Source organism: Ochotona princeps, chromosome 2, assembly GCF_030435755.1.
Source record: "Ochotona princeps isolate mOchPri1 chromosome 2, mOchPri1.hap1, whole genome shotgun sequence".
Lineage (NCBI taxonomy): Eukaryota > Metazoa > Chordata > Mammalia > Lagomorpha > Ochotonidae > Ochotona > Ochotona princeps.
In genome coordinates, this window is record NC_080833.1 from 97,311,629 (window position 1) to 97,339,200 (window position 27,572).

General features: G+C 39.2%; 1 protein-coding gene and 1 pseudogene across 2 annotated transcripts in view; one reads left to right on the top strand and one right to left on the bottom strand.

The window, feature by feature from the left end:
* Positions 1-8,235: 8,235 nt before the first annotated feature.
* Positions 8,236-27,572, bottom strand: part of TRIM33 (tripartite motif containing 33) — a 118,367-nt gene continuing 99,030 nt past the window's right edge. The window contains exons 12-20 of one of the 2 annotated variants that reach the window (XM_004581897.4): positions 26,887-27,019; positions 25,288-25,351; positions 24,608-24,767; positions 22,922-23,271; positions 20,418-20,541; positions 18,371-18,445; positions 12,615-12,767; positions 11,150-11,200; positions 8,236-11,070 (exon numbers count right to left, since the gene is read on the bottom strand). In XM_004581897.4, the coding sequence (XP_004581954.1) occupies positions 10,858-11,070; positions 11,150-11,200; positions 12,615-12,767; positions 18,371-18,445; positions 20,418-20,541; positions 22,922-23,271; positions 24,608-24,767; positions 25,288-25,351; positions 26,887-27,019 (1,323 nt within the window). In that variant the 3' untranslated portion in view covers positions 8,236-10,857. The remainder of the gene's footprint in view (positions 11,071-11,149; positions 11,201-12,614; positions 12,768-18,370; positions 18,446-20,417; positions 20,542-22,921; positions 23,272-24,607; positions 24,768-25,287; positions 25,352-26,886; positions 27,020-27,572) is intronic. The other variant, XM_004581898.4, reaches the window with a different exon arrangement.
* LOC118758606 (U2 spliceosomal RNA) lies at positions 17,630-17,795 on the top strand (annotated as a pseudogene).

A 27,572-nucleotide genomic window follows, 5' to 3' on the forward strand; every position in this document is an offset into this window, starting at 1 on the left:
TTCCGTCTGATGATTCACTCCCCAAGTGGCCACCACGGCAAGAGCTGAGCTGATCCAAAGCCAGGAGCCAGGAGCCTCCTTTGGGTTGCCATGCGGGTGCAGGGTCCCAAGGCTTTGGGCCATCCTCGATTGCTTTTCCAGGGCAGAAGCAGGCAGCTGGATGGGAAGTGCAGCTGCTGGGATTAGAACCTGAGGCGATATAGGATCCTGGCATGTGCAAGGCAAGAACCTTAGCCTCTAGGCTACCGTGCCAGGCGCAAATTTACTCTTTTTTAAACAAATTTTTTTTATCCTTCAAGCAATGGAGTTCTGGCTCACATACTGAGCATCTGAGATGTCCCCAGTCCTGGGAGCAACACTGTGAAATGGCTTGGTCCATTTTCTAGACAGGGATCCCCAAGTTGGAGAGAACTAATGACTTGCCCAGAGTCTAAAGACCTAAGGTCCTCTCCTCTAAACACCTAGGAGGCATTTAGTTAAAAAAATACCTACTGCCTCAGGCCAGAGAGAAATGTTCAACCTTCCTTGAATTTCTGAACAGAAGACATAGCTTGTGTTGCTTGTGGGCAGTGGCTTTTGGGGGCTGGCAAAGGCAAGGGCACAATGAAAGTGTACACTCTGACTCCAGTGAGGAGACCCCAACAGTTTGCTGAATCTAAGAGCAGCGGCACAATGTGTTAAGCTGCTGCCAGTGATGCCAGCACCTCCTATTAGTGGCTACTGTTTCTGACAGGGTTATTGTCATATTTAACAATATGATTTACCCAGAGTGTAACATGTAATGATATTTTTAGCATATTCACAAATACATGCAATCATCTCCACTAGTTTTAGAGCATTTTCGTCACGTCCCCGTATGTTTTAGCTCTCCACCAATCAGCCCCAATCACTACTCCACTGCTTTTCTCTAGGATTTCCCTTTTTTCTGGACATGTCAGGTGGATTCAATCATATTGTACCTGTTCTGGACCTTGTGGGTAGTTTCTTTCACTCAGAACAATGTTTTCAAGGTTCATCTACAATGTAGTATGCATCTGTGGCACATTGCTTTTTGTGTCTAAGTATCACTCCATTGTAAGGAAATACTACATTTTGTTTTACAGTAGTTATAGATGGAGACTTATTTCCACATTTGGTCTATTACAAGTGATACTATAAGGGGAATGCTTATACTGGCCATTGCTGGGATATTTGCTTTCATTTCTCTTGGATATATACTAGGAGTAGGCAGTTGTTGGATCACATGTTAGTTCAACATTTCACAGCTTGGGCAACTGCCAGTCTGTTTCTTTCAAAGTAGCAGCAACATTTTACATTCCCACCAGCAATGCTTACACTGACAATACTTTCTTTTCAAGCCATTCTCAAGGATGTGAAGTGGATCTCTCTGTGATTTTGGTTTGTACTTCCCAAATAACTGATGATGTGAAGCATCTTTTGTGTGCTTGTTGGTCATTTGGATACCTTCCTTGGATTAAAGTAGATTACGATTCTGTGATTATTATTAATGGGATTTTTTGCTTTTAATCACTGGGTAATAAGAGTTATTTATACATTCGGTATACATTTTATTATCAAATATATGATTTGTCAACATTTTCTCAGCTTTAGCAGCTAGTTGTTAAGTAGGTACTTATCAAATCTATTTAACTGATCATTTTGTTTTTTGCCAATACTATGTTATCTTTTAAAAAAATATTTACTTTTATTTGAAAGGCAGATTTACAGAGGAGAGGCAGGGAGAGATCTTTCATTCACTGGTTCACTTCCCAGATGGAATATTGAAGCAGTAAGAACAGAAATTGTTCTTTTTCCTGATACCTAATCAAAAGCATTCAGTCAGAGTATGATGTTAGCTACATGTTATTCCTTAGTTGCCCTTTTATGTGTTATTGTTTGTTTGCTGAATGTTTCCATCATGAAAGGGTGTTCAATTGTTTCATATCCCTTTCCTGCATTTGTTGTAGTATAATGTGATTATTTTTCCATTAATCTGATGTGTTACATTGAATCTCAGATCCTGAACCAACCTTGCATCTTGCTCAATCATGAGGTACAGTTCTTAGATTGGTAGATTACACTTCTATTTCACAAGGCCCTGCTCATTCACATTTATGAGAGCTTGGCGTGTGGCCATTTCCATTTCTTATGATGTGTTTGTGCTGTTTTGATATCAGGCCTCATATTTACCCCTATTTTTAAAGTTTGTGAAATATGCTATTCTTCGTGTTTGGAACAATTCACCAAGAGTTAAGTGGGCCTCAACTATTGTTGGCAAATTTTTCCTCTTTTAATTATTTATTTTCTATGTATTTTAATTGTATTTGAAAGAGATATATATGTATGTACAGATAGTGGATGATGGTGAGAGCTGCTATGTGGATGGTAGGCAGGTAGGGACAGGATAAAGGTTTTCCATCTGCTGTCTTACTGTAATCGTATTTGAAAGGCAGAGGTACGTAAGATTATATATGTAGATAGTTGACAAATGGATACAGAAAGATGATAGTTGATAGACAGTGAATAGATAGAGGTACAGACTTCCCATGTGCTGGTTCACTCCCCAAATGCCCACAGCAGCTGGCTGGGGTTGGTCCAGGTCTCCCATGGGCAGCAGAGACTGAAATCCTGCTTCCAAGGACGCAACGTAGCAGGAAGCTAGAACTGGCAAGTCAGGATTTACACCCAGGCACTCTGATAAGAGATACAGATATCTCAACTGGCATCTGAATTACTGTGATAGATGCCCATCCTTTTTTAAAAAAATCACTTCATCTTCCCTTGTCGTAAGTCTATTTGTAATGTTTCTAGTTAATACAGTCCATTAGAAGTACTGAATTCTCCAATTGTTGTTTTCAATTTTCTATTTCTCCATTTTTTCCATTTTTTTCTTCAAGTATTTTAGAGCTCTTTTATCAAGTGAGTATGTGTTTCACCGCTCTACCTCCCCATGGACTGACTTTTATCTTGAAAAAGTCCCCATCTGTTTTCTCAGGTCTGATGCAGTAGTTCAGTGGCTAAATTCCTTGCCTCACATGTGCCGGGATCCCATATGAGCACAGGTTCTAATCCCGGCAGCTGCACTTCCCATCCAGCTCCCTGCTTGTGGCCATCCTCAACTGCCCAAAGCCTTGGGACCCTGAACCTGCGTGGGAGACCCAGAAGTTCCTGGCTCCTGGCTTCAGATCTTCGCAACTCCTGCTGTTGTGGTCACTTGGGGAGTGAACCATTGGACGGAATAACTTCCTGTCTCTCCTCCAGGGTGAAGTTAGAGCCTTCAGCTCAATGGGGCTCTCCCAGTGGGTGGCAAACATCCAAGTTCTTGAGCCATCATCACCACTGTCTCCTGAGTGTGTATCAGTAGGAAGCTGGGCTTGAATGTAGTAACCCAATCCAAGCACCCCAATTTGGATTGTAGGTTGCAGGCGACCCAAGAAATGTCACCCATAGCAGCAAATATCTATCCCAAGTTTTTTTTTTCCTTTTTTTTTTTAAAGTGGTTGTGTTTGTGTTTTCCATAATGTGCCTGGTTTTCAGATCTTTTTGCGATAATCCTACTTAGGGTTCATATAAATTTTTGTACTATAATTTTGCAACAAATTTGAGGAACTTCAGCCATCACTTCTTCGAATACATTTTCATCTCCTTTCTCTCTCCTGTTTTTTGGATATTCCCATTAGGGGTATGCTGGAACACTTAAAGATGTCATACATTTCTCTAAGACTATGTTCATTTTCCATTTTCATTTCTTTCTAATCTTTATCAACCTAATGTGATTTTCCCTGACAGCTCATTTACCCATGAGCCTCTAATTTCTATTGTACTTTGCAACACTGGCATTTCAATTTAGTTCTTGGGCATTCTGATATGACATTATCAAAACTCCTGAGTCTTGGTTTTCTTTGGTTCTGACTTTTATTATCTATAATCATCTTTTTGAAAGAACAGGTATTTCCCATCTGCTGGTTCACCATCCCAAATGTTCACAATAGGCTGAACAAAGTCAGGTCAAGGCCGACAACTCCATCAGGGTCTCCCACATGGGTGGCGAGGGCCTAATGACTTGAGCTGCGCTCACTGACACCTCCCAGGGTGCACATTGGCAGAAGGCTAGAATCAGCACATCTGGGACTTAAACTCAGACATTCAGAGATGCAAGTGTCCCAAGCTGTGTCTTCACCCTTAAACCCAATGCTTGTCCACAACTGTTTCTAATGGTAACTCTGAAATCTTTTTTCTTGTAGCTCAGTGTCTTCATTCTTAATTTCTGTTGCCTGCTTTACTTCCACTTTATGGGTTGCACTTTTTTGTTTGCATGCCGTAATATTTTAGGGACTGGCTATTTTAGACAGTGTATTATAGCAACTCTTGGCACTGCTCCTTTCCTCACTGCACACATGGAGTTTGTTAGTAAGTAGCTAGTTTATTTCGGCCAACTTGTTTCTTTCCCTCTTGATGGATCTTCTGTTGCTCCTCAGACAACAGATGCCCACAGTCTCCTTGGAGTGACAGTGGCTTACCGAAAGGCTGACTCATGGTGGCCTACTGGCTAAATATAATAAAAATATTTTATTCCAATAAAAAATGTACATTGTTCCTTTTTTCATAGCAACGGAAGGGAGAAAACTTTTGAAAGTGGAAACTACATGGACCTGGTGTGATAGCCTGGTGGCTAAACGCTCACCTTCCATCTGCCAGAATCCCATATGGGTACCAGTTCATATCTAGGCTGCTCCACTTCCCATCCAGCTCCCTGCTTGTGGCCTGGGAAAGCAGTCGGGACAGCCCAAAACCTTGGGACCCTGCACCTACGTGGGAGAACCGGAAGAAGGAAGAAGGAAGGCTCCAGTCTTGCAGCCACTTGTGGGGTGAGTCAGCGGATGGAACATCTTTCTTTTTGTCTCTCCTCCTCTGTCTGATTTTCCAATATAAATACATAAATCTTAAAAAAAAAAAATAGAAACCACAGGTTGGTTAGGACTATCCTCATTTCACACGTGAAACAGAGTTTACACTGAGGTCAGCTGCTAAAACTAGGCTTCAAGTCAAAGTCTACCCTGCTTGCCACAAAACCAAAAGCATCTTTAAGGCCAATGATCAGAAATTTTCATTCTGATATTTTCCTTGGTTACTCAGAGCCTTAAGTTTTTTATAACCTATTGAAAAAGCAAAGTCAAACTACTTGAAAAAAATCATAGCCTATGTTTCAGTTGCTATTTCAATGCCTCATTCATCTCGCCCATGGTACTCTTTGGGCTCTCAATCTAGAACTGGCACTTGTTAAGTTAGTACTTCAATGTGAGATGTTTTATTAAATGTCAAGTGGTAGGCATATTCAGTGATGAGTAAAACAGACTGGATTCCTGATGGATCTTACTATCTCCTCCTCTGTGACCCAAGATATCGTGTGAGCCCCAGAACCAGATATCTGTACTTAATTTTCCGAAGTTCCTCAAACTCAGCAAGACCCAAACCGAACTCTCTTCTCTCTACATATAATTACAGCTTATTTATTTATATTCTTTCTTAAAAAGTACTAGCAATCTCATGGATTCAATTATTTGATCTGTTATAATTTCCAAATTGCTCTAAAAATGGACTATGATCCATGGTCAGACAACTAGTTTAGGGCTCATTTGGATTACTTATAGCCTATAATTTTATCTCCACCTCCAACGTCCTCCATACCCCACTTTTCAAGGGCAAAATAACCTTTCAAAAAGGTCTATATGATCATATCACCCCATCCATCTCCTGACACTGATGAAAATTAAAAGGTTTTGTCTTGGCTTCTGTGTAAGTTTCAAACCTTTTTATATAGACATACCAAAATTCTCTGCTTGTTGAGGACACCGAACAGATTCAGCTGGGTATTTTACCACTCCAATTTACTTAACACTGCTAGAGCCAAACACAAGTTTTCACTTTCTGGAACATACTGATATTCTCTTCTATGTTTGGGATCCTAGTTTTTTTCTCTTCTCTCTTTACATTCTGCCTGGTTCACTGCCTTATCTTTTAGGAGTTAAAGAGATCGCTTCTCTGGCAATGAAGTTTCCTTACTACGTATTTTAACTGTAACTCTGCATTAATTCCTATCATAGCATGCTTTATTCTAACATAGAATCCCAGCAACATAAAGGTACTATGTATTTCAACTGTAATTCTGCATTAATCCCTATCATAGCATTCTTTATTCTAACACAGAATCCCAGCATAGTAAAGGCAAGAACTACATTGGATCTTGTTCAAGACTGGTTTTTTGGTACCTGACAGGTAGCATCAGGTTTTAATGAATTAAGATTATTAAGTATCAATTCACAGAAGAGGGAGGGGAAAAAAAAGAAATTCATTTGTAAACTTTTCCAATTGTCTAATTTAATAGAAATAACCAAAACAATGTGGTTTTCAAACAAGGCTTTAAACTAATCTAATACAACTTCTACAACACATTCCAGAGCATTATAACAAGAATTATTTACAGGCAGCTAATGTATTAAATAACCAGAAAAGAAAAAACTTGCTTTCATTACACACCAGCAAAAAACACAGGAACAGAACAATTAGAAACTGCAACCTTGCTTAAAAAATTAAATATGATTATTTAGAGAATACAATACCACAGAAACAGCACTTTTTCTTTAAGAATCATGTTGAAGGGTACTTAACTATGTGCAAAAGTAATAGTAGTGGTAGTAATAATGAGGGGAGAGGAAACCAGTTGAAATACTGGAAGCAAGGAATTAGTAAGGCTGTGAATTTAACCCTTTCTTGTGTAGATACCTCTACATAAAAAAATCAACAAGCTCTCAAATTTCACAATCTTTTTTATAGGCTAATATACATGTTTCACTGTTTCAAAACATAGTAAAAGCCCACATTTTTCAGACCAGGAGCAGACATGCAATTCATTCGTAAGATTTAAATTTAGGCCACACTCAAAAGAGAATATTGCAGTGGCACTTACAAAATCATTTTGGTGCCTTCCCACATATAAATTTGGTCATTTTAAAAGAAGAGCATTTCCAATTTTAAATATCACCTGCTAGAAAAGGGCTAAACTTAATTTTTACATTCTGTATTTGACATGGCAAAAAATATTTAAATTAACTTATTTTTGAAGATAATTTCGTTCTGCAGATACCATAAAAATATATATATATATAAAGGACCACATAGGCAAACATAAGAAACTAAGATGGAAGAAATGCATTTTGACCACGACACACATTTTGACAATAGAAGAAATCATTATATCCAAGTGTACATGTTGAAATCTGAAATGTTTACATAAACTGTGGCATATAAATTTTTTTTGTTAAAAAAGTACCTTCAATTTTTTTTTACTCAAACACCTACTTTTAAAAAAATATTCAACTTTCCCCAATTTTTAAAATAAAATGCCACATATATTGTCATTACCTCAGCATACATTTAAATTTCTTAATTTTTAAAAGAGACTAGGTGATATGCATACAAACTTTCCTATAAAATCACCATCCAGGAGAGGATTATGACATGCTATTAGGCAACAGACTTAAAGCAGTGTTATTGCTTTATCAAGGAGGAGATAACCATGAGAAAAAAAATTAAAGGAAACATCCAGTCTGGTATAAGATCAAACTTTAATATGCCTTTAAAAGTTATGAATCATCTTCAGCAGATAATGTAGTATATACACTTAAAATTCATGGGATGAATTAAGAACCTGATTGTTGTAATTAAGAGAGTGAGGTGGGCAGATTTTTATAAAACTACTCACAGATCCAGTGCAGAGTATGCAAATAAATAGTGCTCATAAGAAATTAAGATTTTTACACCTCATGTTCTGTATGTAATAGGGATGGGTACAGGATGTAAAGGCCACTGGAGAGGGGACTACAAACTTCTCCCTTTCAGAAAGAGGCCCCTTAACAACATATGATAGGGCCACAATCCAAGGGCAGAGCTGCAAGTCCTCAATCTTTTCATTAACATTGATCACTAATAATTACATGATAGAATGCCTGCTGAGGTTATTGATACATCTGTAATTTGCACACTTTGCATTATCTCTTTGGATTAACAAAAAAGGGGGGGGGGTGCAACAAGATCAATAAACAACTGACTTAAAATTATCTAAGCTTCCCTTTTGTGAGAAGTCTTAAGTACCATCTTGATTATAAAAAGAATGAATGTCCACACTGGATTCCACACCTTCTCATTTCTGCAATAAAGGTGTGGTGTCTCCATATCTAGCATGAACTTTTACTCTGCAAAGCAGTTCCTTCACCTAGTGAACAACAACACATTCAAGAAAATGAGAGAATTTTAAAACAAACTGCCTTCAGAGATTGACAGACATTCAACATTTGTTTTCTTAAAACATCAATTAATAGGAAAACACATATTTAAGTATCAATTTAATTTTTATAGTTGTAATCAGTTATGTTACAGCCAAATAAATAGCTTAAAAAACACAATGATCAGTGTGCAAGAAAAAAAAATCTTTAACAAAAATAAACCCCTTCACTTAAAATTCCTCAGCAGTGTAAAATACCTTGTTTCAGAAATGGAGCCAAGTAAATGCTGACAATAAAATAATTTTTAAATTAATTTAACCAGCATAACTTAAAAGAAACAAAACCCAAGAACTCCACCTAACAAAGTTGTTAAGGGAACACATTATCTGGTAAGGCCTCAAATATTTATTTACTTGACTGTGTTTCTCCTCCAAGTTGGAAGAATCTACTTATGACTTATAAAGAGTTTTTAAAAAGGATTCATTTGCAGAGTAACACAATACTAGAGCTCAAAGCCATGACAGAAAGTACTCCATGCTTTAAAAAATGTGGCCTTACATATGTGTCTACTTACAAATTAAAATTTTAGACACTGTGGAAAGTAGGTATCAATAAAATAATCTTTAAGTGATGCCTTCCTCTTATAAAAAACTCTTCTTGAAGATTTAATATTTGAGTAAAGTAATAAAAACAGTTTGGTATATTGATTTTAGGTTTAACTTATAAAATAAACAGAAGCTAAGGTAGTAGATATAGAGTAAGTGGAGAGCAGTAACAAAATTGATGCTGTTTAAATACACCATTAGAAGGCCTAGAGTCATATTCCTGCTTACTCACACCATTTACTAACAAAAGAAAAACTATCCAAAGAATCTGTGTAATAATTCTTTAGAGTACTTTATTTGATCCAATATGCACTAAAAATATTTACCTTTTAGACAATTAGGTCACATAATTTTCTGAGTAGTCTACTGTCTGAATTGCCCAAGCTGACTTTTTTTAAAAAGGCAAATTAATTTGCCACAAATCTGCTGACATCTGAAAAATAATGGCAAATTCTATTTTGGTCACTTTATATTCTAATGTGTCCATACAAAAGTAGGACTAACATTTTGTTTTTTTCCAGCAACAACAAAAATGCCTGTACACAGTCTAGAGCACACATTTTGAATTTGAACATATAAACGAAGAGAAGAAAATGAACCAGAGCCAAGTTGGTTTATCTGCCTCAGGTGCTGTAGCCAGGGTAGTAAAGGTGGGTTTACTCCAGTAACCATTCAAGTGGGGATTGGCTCATTTTCAGAATTCACTTGCAGGCCTCTTCTAAGTCCTTTAAGCCCCAGTCCATGCAAATGTCCCACTTGGTGGACAGATGAGTAATCTAACCCCACCGGGTTTATCTTAATATTTTGATATTTCAATAATAAGCTGCTTCTGAAGATTTTTTGAGAAGTCTGTTCTCTATTAAAATAAGATAGAACCTCAAAATATGAATGTGAACATTAGAAATAGACAGCATATATTACAAATCCATTCTTGATAGGAACATTAGTAAGAATACACATTAGCTTAAAAAACAGGCTCAGCAAATGTTGCTGATCTGCCAGAAGTTTTAGTTCCCTATTTACAAATAAGACAAAGTGAGATACAGAAAATTTTACACATTTGGTAGTTGACAGATTACTGTTTGCCAATAGTGGTCTATCAGAAAACTGATATGAAGGAAGACAAGACAACTGGGTAAGAGCCAGCTGTCACCTTCTCAATCAAATTTAAATGTACAGAAAACCAGATTATTTTTGAAACAAACATTCTGCCTTTTCATGGGAATAACTGTATGATCAGATGACCTGATTGGGAAGTGCAATTTTGTGAAAGCGTTGTCTGAAAACTATTATAATTCTATATGAACCACTACAAAAAATTATCATTTTAATTTTACTAGACCATTGAATTTGATTAAACGATGCTCAATGGTCATGTTTCTTATACACAAGGTACTGTTGAGTTTTTAAAGTCAATTAAAAAAACTAAGGCCAAACAGTATCAAAGTGAGGAAAAAAAATATAACGGTATGATTTAGTGCACATCTGCACTGAGATTAAGGTGGGATCTGAACTACTTATGACTTTTACTTAGAAAACAACCCAGTATTCATGTGTGTAAAGGGCAGGGGCAGGGCATAAAAGCTGTTTTAGTTAAGTGTGCACTCTAGTCCCAAGACACAATTTATCAAACAACAGAAGTCTCAAGTACTTACTTGTACATCCAGTATCCTGCACCAATCAATATCACATAATTAACATCTGTCATTTCTCACACCAGAGAATTATCTTTATTAGTAACAGAAATCCTCGTATCGTTTCAGTTTTGCTTTTATTTTAAAGTTGCAAATAAAGTTCTCTCCCCCTTTCTTGACAAGAAATGTTTTCTGTCCATCATTTCAATCTAATACTGTGTGAAAGCTATCAGCTTCTTCAAGGTGGGGCCCACTACAGGCAGGATATTCCAGCAACATGTAAAGTTTTCTGGTTTCTTTCTTTTTTTTAAGCAATTGATTCAAGTCCACGTCATTTTACTTTATGTGTACTGGCCTTTCATCTGACTTTAGGCGTTTTCTGCGGGGCTGTATAAAGTCTTCATCAGAGTCCTCAGTTACCTCACCATCATCCTCTTCCTGCTCAAACTCTGGCAAAGGTGCGAAGGTCCTGTCTGAGTAGATCTCTGTCAGTTTATCTTCAAAGTACAATGCAACTGCTTTACCTGCCTGAGCTACTTCTGAATCAGCCTGCAAGCAAAACACAGGAATATTCACCTATTGGTAATGCATATTCCTTCACCAAGTTTGCATGGTCTGAAAAGCTTACCTTCAAATTAATCTCTTGTGTGTCTGCATAAACTTGAACAACTTTCATCATCTAAAAAGGATACCAGAGTCAAAAACAAAAAAGGGAAATTATAATCCTTTCTAAAGTTATGAGACTGCATAGGATTGGTGACGAAAGTCAGCCATACTAGGGAAAACAAATTGCTATAACCAGATTAAGTGATTTTAAAGTTCTTCTGTAGAACATGGAAGCACTCTCTTTACAAAACTGCTATTAAAGATACTGTGAAACCTGAGTAACTCTCATTGCAAACAGGTAAGACCAACCTGAACAGGAACTGCTCTGAAAACTCAATCTATCCAAGAGAAAAGTATCTGTGAAACCAACAATAGAAAGAAATGTGGCTTTACAAAGCTGTTAAACTTTCAGTAAGCAACTTAATCCGAATTTAATCTTTATTGTAATATGTTAATCATAAATTATTGGACCATTACTAAAACAGGTAGAGTGGATTCTTTCGTCAATTTACTAAAGCATACTTATTTGAAAACATCTAACTGCATTAAAAAAAAACAAGGGAAAACTGGAAATCGTATTTTATAATTTAACATCAAATTAGCAAAATTTTACTAATTTACAATATAGTATATTATATTACTGCTGTATAGGTGATCAGAATTTTCACGTTACAAAGATTACTTTGCTTTTAACTTTTAAAAGCCATCTAATGCTTCCAGAATCACTATCGGTAAACACGAGAGGATTCAAAGCAATTTATTTTGGCAAGAGACATAAAGCATCTAAATTTCATCAGCTAAAAAGAGTTTGTACGTAATCACTCAAAAATCTTTATGGATTCTCACACTCAACTCCATTCCCTTCTATAATGCATGCTTCCATAATAACAAAGACTTAACTTTATCCACAATAAAGCACAAAGTAATCTCCTTGAAAGAAGTGTATATCATGTTTCTTTTCAAGGTGTGGACAGCTCATCAATTACTCTCAAAAAATTATATGATCAAAGTAAATGAAAGCCACATTGCTGCAAACTGAAAACTCAGCATTATATATTCTGGGCTCTATCCTAATGAGCAACCTGAGATTAGTTTGTGATTTTAAGGTTCTACATTTATGGAGTCAATAATAAAATCCAGACATTGGTACAGATATCTTTCCTAAATGCATTCAAAATGTGGGTTCTTGATAATCACAGCTTACAAAATATCCTTAGCTATTGATTATTTTCCATACTTAACCCAACTCTCAAATTACTAAGAAGGGATATTCAATAATATTCTTAATTTATAATACTTTAAAGTATATATTACAATTACACATAATAAATTTTCTTTTCTGGAGCTGTGAATACAAACAAATCCCATTTTTAATAGAACTAAAGCAGGAACATTTTTTTAAAACCAATTAGAAAACTTTTAGCAGGAAGATCAAAATCAAACAAAAATTAGTAAAGCAAGACTCTATAGGTTGGAAGTTAACATACTTCATTAAACCTTTCACAGTTCTTGAAGATCAATCGGACATCAGCCACAAAGTCATCTGGGATTTGGTAGTGTTGGGAATGTTTTTTCTGAAGCTTCTTTTTCACTGTGGATAAGTCCATTGGTTTCTTTATAATTTTATAGTAATTGGGTATCTAAAATAAACAAACAAAAAGAATTAGGAATTATCCTTAAAATGCTGAGTTATTTAGTTTGAAAATGCACAGCATACTAAAAGAAGCACTGATTACTGAGTCAGTTATTTGCAAATCCAAGGTATATTGTGTGTATTATCTTCTGCCTCAATCATAAACTGATAACCAAATCTCACATGGAATAAATGCTAGTCTCCATGATTGATGCAAGTTCCCCAAAATCCTATCTATAATAATATTTGTAAATAAAGTAATCACCAAGCATAACTAATCAGTAGTTAATTTCTCTCAGATATAATGGAACACAGAAAAGTTATTTAAATAGTTGTCATAGAGAGAGCAGCTGAAAGTCATTTCTATGGTGAAATCTGTGATCCTGGGGATAAAGGGACCAGAACTGTGGCGCAGTGAGTTAAGACTTGGCCTGCAGCACTAGCATCTACCCCATATGGGCGCTGCTTCAAGTCCTGCAAAGTGCCTGGGAAAGCATCCAACAATGGTCGAGGTACCTGAACCCCTGAATCAACATGGGAGACCTGCCTGGCTTCAGCCTGGCCAGGTCCAGCCTAGTCATTTGGGAAGTGATGGAAGATTCATTTTTTTCTCCCTCTCTCTCATTATGCCTTTCAATTAATACAGAAAAGAATCTTTATAGAATACCATGAGTACTACTTGTATATCTTACATAATGACTCAAAGCTAGCAAATAAAACACGAGTATCATACTGGTAACTCAACTTTTAGACACTATGATCTCTACCTTTTTTTTTTTTTTTAAGATTTATTCATTTTATTACAGCCAGATATACAGAGAGGAGAGACAGAAAGGAAGATCTTCCATCCGATGATTCACTCCCCAAGTGAGCCGCAACGGGCCGATGCGCGCCAATCCGATGCCGGGAACCTGGAACCTCTTCCGGATCTCCCACGCGGGTGCAGGGTCCCAAGGCATTGGGCTGTCCTCGACTGCTTTCCCAGGCCACAAGCAGGGAGCTGGATGGGAAGTGGAGCTGCCGGGATTAGAACCGGCGCCCATATGGGATCCCGGGGCGCTCAAGGCGAGGACTTTAGCCGCTAGGCCATGCCGCCGGGCCCGATCTCTACTTTAAAAAAATTAATTTGTGATACAGTTCCATAGGCTCTGATTTCCCCTCCCACTTCTCAAAATTGCTCCCCGCCACCAATTTACCCTATATTATTAAAACAGTATAGTTTCTTTTCATATTACAATATTTTAGAGTCTTTATCTGCAAATGTCCTAACTGCCTGCTCTCAATATTGATTTTTTGTTACAGCATTATGATGACAGATCCAACAAGAAAGATTCAATTGTATGTTTTGATCCAAATTGATACTTACAAAGAAATTCTTTTTCTCCAATATACAGGTCCTGGAGGCACACACTACAATGTTAGAGATAACCTAATCGAATATTCTTATTGTGTAGATAAACAGTAAAGGCAAAAAAGTATATGATATCCCCAGTTGTACGTTGATTAATGGCAGAATTTCTGACTTCGGTTTCCATTACTAACTACTTTCTCTAACAGTAAATTAGGTCAGAGAAACTAAATTGTGTTCTTATCAGAACAAAATCACTTAAAACAGGTGATAATTTTATAAATGGATAATTAAAAAGTGCCTAGTATGTTATCAAGTACTATATTATGTGTAACAAAACTAGGATCTTAGGGAGTTTAAGAGCTTACACAAAGTCCAGCTGTAGGCAATGGCCTAGGTTGCACTGGACCTAGGCAAGTGTCACACTGCCGGGAGAAAAGCAACTAATGGCTGGCGGTCATCCTGGGCCTGGTTAATGTCAAATCTGTGTTAATCATACTAGTGTACCAACATAGTTGCCTATTCTACTTTTTGTTTTTCAAAGGCATGTGGGGGGCAAACCCCGGCACTCTGGCAAATGGGGTATGGGGACCCACATGTAAGTATGCGTGGGCTCCAGGCAAGGTCCTAGGCTGAATGTCATATTGCCGGAAGACCAGGTTTGGGCACCGGCACACTCGCAGGCGTGAGGGACTGTGGACTGCTCAGGAAAGTGGGTCTGGAGATGTGTGGGAGAGAGAACTGCTGAGGAAGAATGTTACAAGAGAGAAATGACTTCTGGGGGACTATCACCAACGAGACTACTACACTTGCAGGTAAATGAGGGAGCTGAGACTGGGTGGTTTGGAGGGGAGAGTGCACAACACTTCTGGGTCAGACCAATGCACCCGTCCATATGGGAGACCTGAGCTGGGCTAATTAGCATTGAACACTGCCTGTAGTGTACAGGAAAGCTAGGGCTGGGGAGTATGCCTAGCAGGGCTTAACCACAGTAACCCCCAGTGAGTGTTAGGGTTCAGGGTGGATCACTCTAGGTGAGGCCATGACACCAGCTCACAAGAGAACCGGGTCTGGGAGCAGATTCTGTGGGGATTTGTGGGCTTCCCTCTGTGGGACTGTCATACCAGCTGGTTTGCTCACGGTTGGGGGAGGGGATGAGCTGAGCTAGGCATGACCACAGAACTTATCAACACTTATGGGAACTGGTGTTGGGACCTGGCTGGGCTGGTCCACGCTGCAGCACACACGGGTGCACCCAAGAATTGGGCGTGGAGCAGACCAGACCATGACATCCACTAGCATATACATATACACTGAGACTAGAGGGTGGACTATGCCAGGTATGGGCATTGCACCCGCTGGCACTCATTAGACCCTGGTCTGGGATGGGTCTGGTGGGGGAACTTGAGGAACTCCCCTACTGGGCTGTCATTTCCACTGGTAAGCACAAGAGTCAGGGCTAGGTGTAGGCCAGACCAGGTAATGTTTCTCCAAATGTTAGCAGATGTGGGGGCTAGCTTGGGGGGTTCACTGGGCAAGGCTGGGCCAATCTGTAGTGCACTGGCATGCACATGAACCAGGATGGGATTTAGGCTCATATCAGACTAGGCTATCACATTCACCAGCTTATGTGAAAGCCAGGGATGGGAGCAGGCTAGGCAGGGCTAGGCTGTAGTACCCACCAGTTAGAGTTGAGACTGGGGACGAGCTGGGCTGGGCTGGGCCAGACCCAACTGCAGCACCCAATGACAAGGGCTAAGATGGGGGTAGGCCATGCCAGGCTGGGTTGGAGCAACTACTGGCATATGTAGTTTCTGTGGCTGGGAGTGGGCCTGGCAGGGCAGCTAAGAGGACACTTCTACTGGACTGCAGTTCCCACTGGTGAGCATAAGAGCTGTGAGCGGGGGGCTGACTGGGCTGAACATGGCTGCAATATCCCTCAGCATGTTTGTGGGCTGAGTCAGGGATGTGTTAGATGGGGCTAGGCTTCAGCAACTGCAGGCACTTATAATAGCCAGAGTGGGTATTGGGTAAGCTAGCTGTTCTGCATAGTTCACAGCACGTGATGATCCACATAAGCCAGATCTGGGCAGGGACCAGGCGGGGCTGGGCTGTAGCACCCACCAGTGAGAATCAGAACAGATGTAGGCTGGTCTGGCAAGGCCATAGTAATCATGCTGGTAAAGTTGGGACTGGAGGTGGGCCAAGTCAGGTTGAGCCTACATCCACCAGTGTATGTGAGATCTGTGACTGTGAGTTAGTCTGATAGGGGAGGTTGAGGAACTCCTGTTAAGATGCAGCCCCAGCTGGTAAGCTCCTGTTAAAATGCAGTCTCAACCAAGGCTGGGGGTAGTCCAGGCCAGGCCAGGCCAGGTCAGGCTACAATATCTGTGCATACATATGGGTCAGGTGTGGGCAGTCTGGGTTAGGCCAGTCTGCAACACCCACTGGCAGGTGCTAGAGTCAGGAAGGGGTGCAGGCCAGGCTGGGTTGGGACGGAACATGGGTCAGTTCACATCAGTGCTGGGAATGGGGGATGGCTGGGAGGGACCAGGCTGCTATACTGCTGGTGAATTCCAAGGCAAGTCAGGGCATGCCAGACTGGGTCACAGCACCCACTAAGACATGCAAGATCCCAATCTGGGATTGAGCCTGGGGGAGGGGCTGCAGGTACTCCCTTGCTGGACCACTGCTCCCACTGGTGAGCGTGAGAGTTGGGATTGGGGACAGAACAGGATAGGCAGGGTTGAAATAACTGACATCCTACATGTGAGCTGGGTTTGGGAGAAGACCGGGCTAGGCCAGACCACAGCATCCATTAGTACATACAAAGGTCAGGATAAGTGTCAACTGGCTGGGCTTTGCTGCAGCATGTGCCAGCAAAGAATGGTGCAGGGTACAAGTCATGTCAGACTGGATCACAGTACTCCCCGGAAAGGGCAAGACCCAGGACAGGGACTGGACCTAGGAGGGTTAGGGTGACTGTGGGTACTCTTCTGCTGTGTTGTAACTCCCACTGGTGAGCATGAAAGAAAGGGCTGGAAACGGGCCAAGATGGACAAGGCAGCAGCACCCACCGGCATTCGTGTGGGCTGGGAGCTAAGCTGCAACACCATAGGTGTATATAAGAGTCTGACTTGGGATGCGGCACTGATCAGACTAGTCTGCTGCACATACTGGAATGCGCAGGAACCAGGCTTGGGAGTTGGCCTGGTGGGTCCCTATTATGCTGCAGTTCCTGCAAGTGTGTGCAAACACCAGGTTGATGGAACACTGGGCTGGGGCACATTTTGATTTGCATATGATGTGGGGCCGGGGATGGATCTCTTAGGCAACACAATCACCAACGTGTATGTAGGCTAATACGGGTGATGAATTGAACCAGACCCTGTACCTGCAATGGTGCCACATGCAAAAGTCAAGTCTGGGATCACCATAGGTGAAGTTTTCCTAGGGGACTCCTGAACTGGAACATTGGACTCAAACTCCAGCCACAAGGAGGATCATTAAATTTGTGGTCCATTGCTTTTCAGCCTTTTGGCTAAGATCAAGTGTAGTATCTGTTCTTATCAGTTTAATAAAATTGTGGTCCAGTCTTGGCATGTATGTCTTGTGATTGTGCCATCTTAACTGCTAATGGTCATGCAGCGAACAAGATGCATAAAGGGTACATGATGGCCAGCTCATTTGAGCATGTAGAGGACATCAACTGCCATGCCAGAAGATGGAGCTCAGAATGGGTTGGATAACCCTCCTGCATGAGATTTGGCAGCAAGTGTCTTGAAGCATGGATGTGGGGTGGACTCTGTCAACCAACAGACCTTGAAAAGATTTTCTCAACCCTGGAGCAGCAAAACCAACCTCATCTCGGCATTATCAAACCATTCAACTCATGGAACATTCTTCTCCACATTAGGGCTTCTAGGATATCAAGAGGACATTCCCTTCCCTGGGTACTGATGTAGTTTGTCAGCTGGGAGTGGGTCCCTCCTCTGCTTTAGTCCCCTCCCCCTTACGGGAGAAAAGGGAAGAAAAGGCAAAGTGGAAGCATTTGTCCTACTAAGCCTCCCCCATACCTTGACCCTCCCAACTACATTCAGTGGTCCTCCTGGGTATGCATCCTTGTCAACTATGTAAACAACATCAAATATTAAGGGGAAAAAAAGGGGTTTACACAAATACTCTTAAGGCTAGAGCCCACACTCTTAAGTATCATAGGAGACTGGTTCATCAGTGAGGGAGTATGAACATAGACAACTCACCGAAACAGGAACAGGCTCCTGAAACTCAATACTTAATTCATGGCAGTAGAGGTAAAGCAGAAGACGTTCACATTTCTGGCCCCAAATAAAACAGAAAAGAAAAACATGAAATATCTTCTCCCCAATAAGATATTATTGAGAATGAGGACCTTAGTACTTACTATAGGATATTAAAACTAATTGGACATAAGCCTCCTACTTCTTAGCTATCCAAATTAACACATACAGAAAAATCACCTTCTTTCCCATTTAGTTTCACACTATCTTATTTCTATTTTAAACAAGCATGAAAACCTTTATTTTAAAATGATGGCCAAGGTAATTTATCTATTATTATGTCTTGGTTACAAAAACAGAAGAAAGTTCGCAAAGCAGTATACAGTGCTTTGTGAAAAAATAGATTCCCTGGCAATAAATAATCATTGGGGGCAGGTGTGGTTCATCAGGTTAAGCTGCTGCATATGCGGCCAGCATCTCATAGCTGAGCACTCATCAGATGACAAGTCCCCGGGCCCCAGTCACCCCTGTGGAAGACTAAGATGGAGCCCAGGCTCCTGGCTTCAACCTGGCCCACCCCTTGCCACTGCACCTATTTGGTGAGTGAACCAGAGAATGGAAGATTTCTCTCTCAACTTTTTCCCCTTCTCCATCACTCTTTCAAATGAAAGCATCTTCAAGAATTAAAACACTGTAATTCTCCCAAAAAAACAAGACAAACGTTATTAATCTTTTCTTCAAATGACTACACTCAAGTTCAAAAACATTAAAAACTATCTTCTGAATCCAATTCCAGATTTTTAACGTTACAGTTTTCTATTTATTAGAGTTTCTTCCAGTTTAAGTTTACATAACCTAAATACACATTCTCACTTCACAGATACTGGAAGACTCCTTTAAACACATATATCAGATTTGAGCTAAATCTAAGTAATGATCACAAAACTATGTGGAAGAAAATTTTGCCTTTGAAAACCAGACTAAGGATCAGATTAGCAGAAATCTAAGTAAAATGAGGAGAGGATTTTAGACTTCAGTCTAAAAAAGGCTTTATGTATTATTTATTTAAAAAGTACAAGGGAGGAGGAGAGATCAATTAGTTTTTCATTTCCCAATTTATTCCCCAGTTGGGAATTAGTCAGAAGCTCAGAACACCATGCGGCAGCGAGGGGCACGACCAGTGAGCCACATTCCACTGCTTTTCCAGGTGATTAGCTCTCAGCAGGGAAGTAGACTGGAGGCAGAGCAGCTGGCACTTCAGTGGCACTCCAGTATGGAATGTCAGAGTGGTGGCTTAACCCCTTGCACCTCAATGCTGGGCTCAGATTTCATTATAAATTGTGATGGGAAGCTATTTGAAGAAGTTAAGCAAGTAAGTGACAGATTACTAAAAAAAAAAAACAAAAACAAGGAAATGAAGGAAGAGATTATAATAATCCAGTTCAGAAATTATGATGGCAATCTAGGGCAGCTATGAGAGGGGGGAAGTAAGACAGTAGTACTATAGCCATACTTGATTTTATTTTTTTAAATGTTCCAGTAAGGTAGCTGAAGCAGTAAAAAGAAATGGTGGTGTTTCTAAAGCAATAATACACTTCCACCCCGAATCCAACAAACTGTGTCCAATTAGTGTCTAGCTTCAGGCTGCAACTTCCTACTAATGCAGACCGTGGGGGACAGCAGTAATGGCTCCAGCTATCCAGTTTCTGTTACTTAGATGGGAGATCCTAAACCAGCTTCCTGGGTTCTGGCTTTGGACGGCCAGCCCCAGCAGTTGTGGTTATCTGCGTGAATCAGCAGATGGAAGCTATCTCTCTCTGCTTCTCAAACATTTTGTTAGATCGTTCTGTCTCTCCTCTCAGTAGATCTGACTTTGCAATAAAAAAAAAAAAAAACCCTCTCCCACTCTCCAAAACAAACAAACAAACAAACAAAAAACACCACTGAATAATGAATAATCAGATTAAAATACATTTTATCACATATATGCTACACAGTGGATGGGGAGGAAACAACTACAGAACTAATTAACCAACCATCTGATACTTACCCTTTGGTCCACAGGGCTTAAACCCTGGGCAGTTTTCCCCTTCTTACTATGCTGCAAATTATCACAATCATACTCGACTTCTGGCTTCCCAATATCTCTGCAAAATGTACATATCCAGTCCCCACTAAACAGGGAGATAAATATGCAATTAGTTCACATAATTAAAACAAAGCCTGCTTTAGAGAAGCTAGTTCATTATATGAAAGTCTCTAGTTTGTTTTCTTTAGTTTCTATTTTCTTTTTTTGGGGGGTGGGGGAAGGAAGACTTAAACATTTGTTTAATATTCACAAGGTGAATTTGTGTGATAAAATTTTCTATATTTTTTCTCAGCCATCTATGAACAAATTATTTTCTATAGCACAACATAAAAATTGTACCTTCACATTAAAAAGGCATCTTACTATAGGACAAAGTTGATGATCAGTACTTGTACCATGGGTTTGAGGTCAGTTCTCTGAGACCCTGGTAATACTACCTCATGGACAATATTAATAATAATAGAAACAGTATAGGCTACAGAGTTCTCCAGTGTTTTATACTTTCTTCAGGTATGTGTTAAATATTCCAGAAATGAATGAATCATTTTTTCATGGCCAGTCATAAACTAGAACATACAAAACCACAGCTGTACACATGGGCATATGCATACTCTTACCTTTTAAATTTGTTTACACTATTCTTATCAAACTTTAATACTAAAATGATTTTTCTACTTATTCTATATATACTAATTAGATACATTCATAAGCATACAGAAATAACATCTAGGGTTGTATTCACTAATCCATAACAGTTAACAATTTCTTCCAAAGAATCTGCCTTTGAAAGAAAGCACTCAGTGGCATAATCCTGACATTAAAAAAAAAAAGTCTTAATTTTAAGAGCAAAGTGTTGATTCTGCAATAGGAAAGAAAAAGACCGTTGATTACAACTGTGGAAAATAACTACTTCCTAAGATTTAGGTAACAGTCATGCTTCTTATCTGCAATTGTTGATCTTCCTAATCCAAGAGGCCGAATCTTTCAAAATGGGCAGCGTCAGTGAAAATCACTGCTTCTCAGGAACGACAGGAAACGGGCAGAGTTTCACTCACTAGTAACAAACGAAGAAGCTTCCGTCCATGTAAGAATACTGGTTAAAAAAGAATAGCGGCTGAAGTCCTCGCCTTGAGCGCCACGGGATCCCATATGAGCGCCACGGGATCCCATATGAGCGCCACGGGATCCCATATGAGCGCCGGTTCTAATCCCGGCAGCTCCACTTCCCATCCAGCTCCCTGCTTGTGGCCTGGGAAAGCAGTCGAGGATGGCCCAATGCATTGGGACCTGCACCCGCGTGGGAGACCTGGAGGAAGTTCCTGGCTCCTGGCTCTGGATCAACGCAGCACTGGCTGTTGCGGTCACTTGGGGAGTGAAACATCGGACGGAGGATCTTCCTCTCTGTCTCTCCTCCTCTCTGTATATCTGACTTTGTAATAAAGTAAATAAATCTTTAAAAAAAAAAAAGAATACCAGTTTATTTTTACTAAAAAAATTGTGGATTGAAGTAGAAAAGGGGAGAAACAAGTATGTCTCTATTATGTCATGGTCTTGGTCTTCTCTGAAACCAATCAGCCAAGAAAGTGTGTGAACATGAACATGAAATGAGGGGAAGGGAGAATGGGAAATCTGATTAACAGATACTAAGTAAGTAGTAAGCTGTGGGGTTCTATTACACTGTAGGGTGACTACAATCTTAAATATACAGTATTTACTCTATTTCAAGAACTTCTTACAAATTTATACTTGTTAACTGGAAGAACTAGAACTCTTTACGCAAGTCCTTATTTACATTACGAATTCAGCAACTGTTTGAAGTTATGACTGAAAGACACTCCTACTAGCTGATCCAAGAAAAAGCCTGAGCAATTTGAGAGTGCTTCAGGCAGGTGTTCTCAATGCTTCCTGTGGCCTCGGGGATTCCCACCCACCTCCCCCTATCCAGAAACACATCGAAGGTGCTGTTACAAAGGACTTTTTTTTTTCTTTAGGATGTCTTCTATAAGTTTTCAAAATGTTAAAAAAAAACAGTTTTGGATATTACTCCATACAGCTGCCTCAAACTGAATGGAATCACAATTAAAAGATATAAAGATGGTTGATAACAAATGAAAAATTCATCTTGATTTGGAAATTAACTTTTTCTATACTCTGATCTCCTTGCCCCCCTCTTAAAATGTTATCTAATTTGCTTACACTTAATGTAAACTAAAAGCCAGATGAGGATGTCTAACTTTATCACTAATGTTACATTCACATTCAGACACTTTATTGTTCTGTTCATAGTTTATAATACCACAGAATTCAGTGGTTCTTTGTTTTAGAGAGATACACATTTATTAAGGACATGTGCCTGGAACAACAATTTTCTGTTGTTTCTAGTTAGACAACAACAACAAAGTTTGATGCATAAATACAGAAAATGTGATATAAAAATGAATAAAAATCAGTTATTATCCTGGTACCTTGGGAAGCTCAGAAGTGTTGGAACATGACAAGTCAGATGAAAGACCTTTGGACATTTTTCACAGCATAAAAGATCCCCTCCATTTTGGCAGACAGCACACCAATCTTCATTTGGGTCATCGTCTTTGCTATTGCCATCTCCTCCAATCCTTGCTGACCTATGGATAAGGCTTCTGACAGGGGACTTCCCATTAACAAGGCTGCTGAGCCCTGACTGTTTGCAGCTTTCATTCATATCTGTAGGTTCAGTTTTCACATGATTTTCCAGGCTTGTTAATGCATCCAACTCACTCTCTAGATGCAGGTTGGTTGAAAGAGGTGGTGTCAAACTACTCTCAGGGCTGCTCAGCTGAAACAAAATATGTACAAATTCTTGAAGAATTTTGTTTATTTGAAATTTCTGTCAATATGCACATAGATACCCTGACAGTTATTCTGTCAGTGACATGAATGACATGAAGTAACAAAAACTAATCATAACATTATTTTAAATATGTTCATTTATGATTTTAAGGGATTGTCCTTTTATACTGGTTCACTTAGGCACAAGAAAATTAAATTGTTAAGCACACTGATTAAGAAATAGGTTCAGTTTATACTTGTTCTACAGAGGGCTCATTAAAGGATACCATTTGTCACAGAATTTTCTCATGGCATTTGAACAACATTCTATAATAATCTTTTGCCTTCCTTTCATTCTATTGATGTAGGAAAATTGTGACAATGTAATAAGAATCTCCCATAACACTATGCACACACTTTTAAGGCAATGGTTTCCAAATCAGTTCTACATCAAGAGTGACAGGTTCAAATACAAGGATCATTCTGGTGCATGCAATCTTGTTCTTAGCTATATAGCTTCCAATCCAGCTCCCTGCTCATGTGCTTGGGAAGACAGCAGAGGACTGTTCAAGTGCTTGGGCCCAAAATTCATGTGGGAGGCCAGGAGCAAGTTCCAGGCTTCTGCTGTTGGACTGAGCCCAGACTGCCAGACATTTGCAGAGTAAACCAACAGATGGGAGATCCCCCCTTCTCTTTAACTGTGCATCTCAAATGAATAATAAAACCTGTTAAAAACAAGACCCATAAAAATATATAATACACAAACACATTGTATTGAATTTGCTAATATACTGAGATGAAATTCTCATATGCAGACAGAGCCTCAGGAATAAAACACACAAATCTAAATTGCTTAAACAAGAAAGACAAAGACCTTCCTTCATTATGTAGTATGAATTTTATAAAATCTTCCATCTAAAGAACTCTAGAATGGTTAATAATCTATAAGCAAAAACATAGTCTTCATCACAGTAAACTGACTGATAAACTTATGTCAGCAACCTTAACAGCCAAAAATGCTCTGTGGCCTGAGATTCAATGAGAATGCTGAGAATGATTAATAAATTAAGAACAAGATAAATTATTATCATCAAGACAAAAACAAACAAAGCCTTCACAGAAACCTGAAATTCCAATACAATTCCAAATGAGCATATAATATTATTAAGCCTTTTCTGATTACAGCTGCCTCTTAGAAAAAGCTGAGATGGCTGCTGCCACGGGGCACCAAACTTGAAAGACAGATAGATGGCCCTAGGACCACTATTCAGTCTGACATATTCAGAGGTGGAGTAGCCCGTGAAGTGACTTGTAAATCCTTTTGAGACTACAATGGTGCTCACCATGCAGGCACTCCTCCTGCCATCCTCTGTCTTCTCTTGTTTTACAGTTCCCGAAAAGCTACATATTTCATCTTCAGTCCCAGGTTCTTGCTTGACCTTAACTTGATCAGATTTGAAACTAAGACTTGTCTTCTCAGCAGTTCTTCCTGATGAACCACAGCTAAAACAACACAATAGAGGCCACGAGTGTTTGACTGTACAGAAACTATGTAAAATAACTATATTAAAGTGAAGAAAATACATAAACTTTAAAAAACAAGAACAGAGCTTCACTTTCCATCAGCCTCTCAGATCATATCATCTGGAGCTTCTCCTTTTCTTACTTAAATAAAACTTCGCTTCTACTCTCTCAAAAAGGAACCTCATAATGTAGCCAAGAGATATGTGGTGTTAAGAACACATTTTAAAACTGTCCAAAGACAAGATCAAACTTTTAAAAGACTAAAAATACATTTTATGATCTGAGACTCTTAAGTTAACCACTGTAGGAAGCCACTAGTGCTGGATTAAAATGTCTGGCATGAGACGTTTTCAAGACTTATTGAATTTCTGAGTTTTTAGCATACACATACTAAAATACCTTAGGGGTAGGTGATAAGTATGTGGGCACTCATTTATTAGATATATTTGAGGTTTATCTCAACAAAAAGAGAAACATAAGCATTAATAACAATACTTACCTGCCTCTACTGCCAGTACTAGAGGTACTAGGAGGTCTCACAGGTGTGTGAGAATTGGATAAACCTAAAAAATTATGAATCAAAATGAAAATCAAGCCATGTAGGACTGTTCATAATTCTACTTAGTACAGGTTATAACTCAACTTACAAATTCTTGGAAATCAAAGATAGCTACAGAGCTACAGATGGCATGTATAACCATTAACTAGTTTTCTCTCTCAGCTGAGCCCATACTCATCCTTCAAGACCTATCAGCTAAAAGGCCCACAGACAACATCAGAGTATCTGGGTTAAATATTTGGCTCCAGGTCCTCCAGCCAGCTTCCTGCTAATGGGGATCCTGGGAGGCATCAGTAATGGGTCAAGTACCTGGGTTCCTGACATACAGGTGAGAGAGCTGGATTAAGTTCCTAACTTCCAGCTGCAGCCCTGACTCAGCAGCCTGAGTGAGGTGGAAATCAGCAAATGGGAGTGATCTCTTGCCATCTCTCAAATTAATTTATTACTTAAAAAAGAATCCCCCACAGGGGCTGGCATGGTTTCGAATGGGCTAATCCTCTGTGGCCTCCACAATGACACCATTTTGTGTCCAGGCTGCTCCACCTCTGATCCAGCTCCCTACTTATGGCCAGCGAAAGCAGTGTAGGATGACCAAAGTCCTTTGCCCCCTGTACCCATGGGGGAGACCTAGAAGAATCTCCTGTCTCTCATCTTTGGACCAACCCAGTTCTAGCCATGGCAGCCACTTGGAAGGTGAACCGATGGATGGAAGATCTCTCTTTCCCCTTTTCTCTGACTTTCAAGTAAAATCTTAAACAAACAACAACAACAAAAATAACCTCTACATCTTCTACAATGCAATACTTTTCAATCAACCCAAATCAAGTGAAAGCTATCTGTCACCATTCCCCATGTAGTTCACTCTCCAAGTGGTCGCAATGTTTGGAGTTGCTTTAATCATACATTCATTAGAAGTCTCAAGTCAATCACATAGCAGAGTCAATAAAACAAATGGGATTTTTGGTGACCTCATGCAAATTTTGGTAGTAAAATTTTCATTTTAAAATTACAATTTGAAAAATTCCTCATCATTATTCAAATTTTAGGAATGTGCTAATTTTCATTATTTTACAAAATGTTATAATTGGGTTAAAACCAAAGAATTCTACAATTGACTACCTGCATTGTAAAATATAAAATAAGGAAAATGCATCTAAAAACACAGAAAAAAAGTGAATACAACAGGAGATAGGTACTTGAGAGTTCTGAACAGTATAGAGAATATACGTATTTTACATGTGTATGTATATATGTAAGTTAGCATCAGACTAACAGTGCTTGAACAAAAATAATGAAAACAATCAGGAAAAACATGTTATTGTGATGGTTAATTTTAACATGATTTCTTGGCTAGCATATGGTATTCCACTGTTCAGCTAAAGTATCAGTCTAGATGTTGAGATGAAATATTTTTTAGGTATTATTAACGTCAAAATCAGTAAACTTTGTTTTTTTTGAAGAACTCCAATTAATACAGATATTGAGAAACACTTTTTTCATAGGGCATTAAAGAAATGAGGCAATATTCCTCTGCTTTACCTGATGATCCTGGAGATAGAGCAGAGGGTCCTGGGGAAGGATTCATGGTGCTTGTAGGCTGTGGGGGTAGATGGCTGCCTGAGATGTATCTACTTAGTAGATTATCTAAACTACTTGAGCCAGCATCTTCCAACTGGAGAAAAAGATAAATTTATTTTTATTAAAGCAGTTAATCTCATTAGTGTCACCACTCAGAATTTACCAATAAGCCAGCAAATCACTTAAACTCAGTTTATCTGTTGCTTCTTTAGGCTTTCTGAAGCCAACATGATATAAAATTTATGAGAGTTAAACCATACCAATTGGTCAAGGCAATTTCTTATAAACCACTAAATCTTGTTGAATTCTACTACGAAAATAGCTTTAACATACTATGACACTTATGCCTTTTCTCAACTCTGCTACCACACCCTATTTTCAGTAGTACTGTCTTTTAACCCCCTCCTTATATTTTAACACCCACAGTTCTGCCAGAATTGCTAGACAGAATTGTAGACAGAAATGGTATCATGCCAAACCCAACTTTAAAGCGCTAAGAACAAGAAGTTATTTTTAAATATTTGTTGATTACTAATTTTCATCTACCTAAAGTAGAGAGAGAAGGGAAAGATCCACTGAATCATTCCCCAAATGTCCCAGCAGTCAGTACTGGCCAGGCAAAAGCCAGGAGCCAGGAACTCCACCTA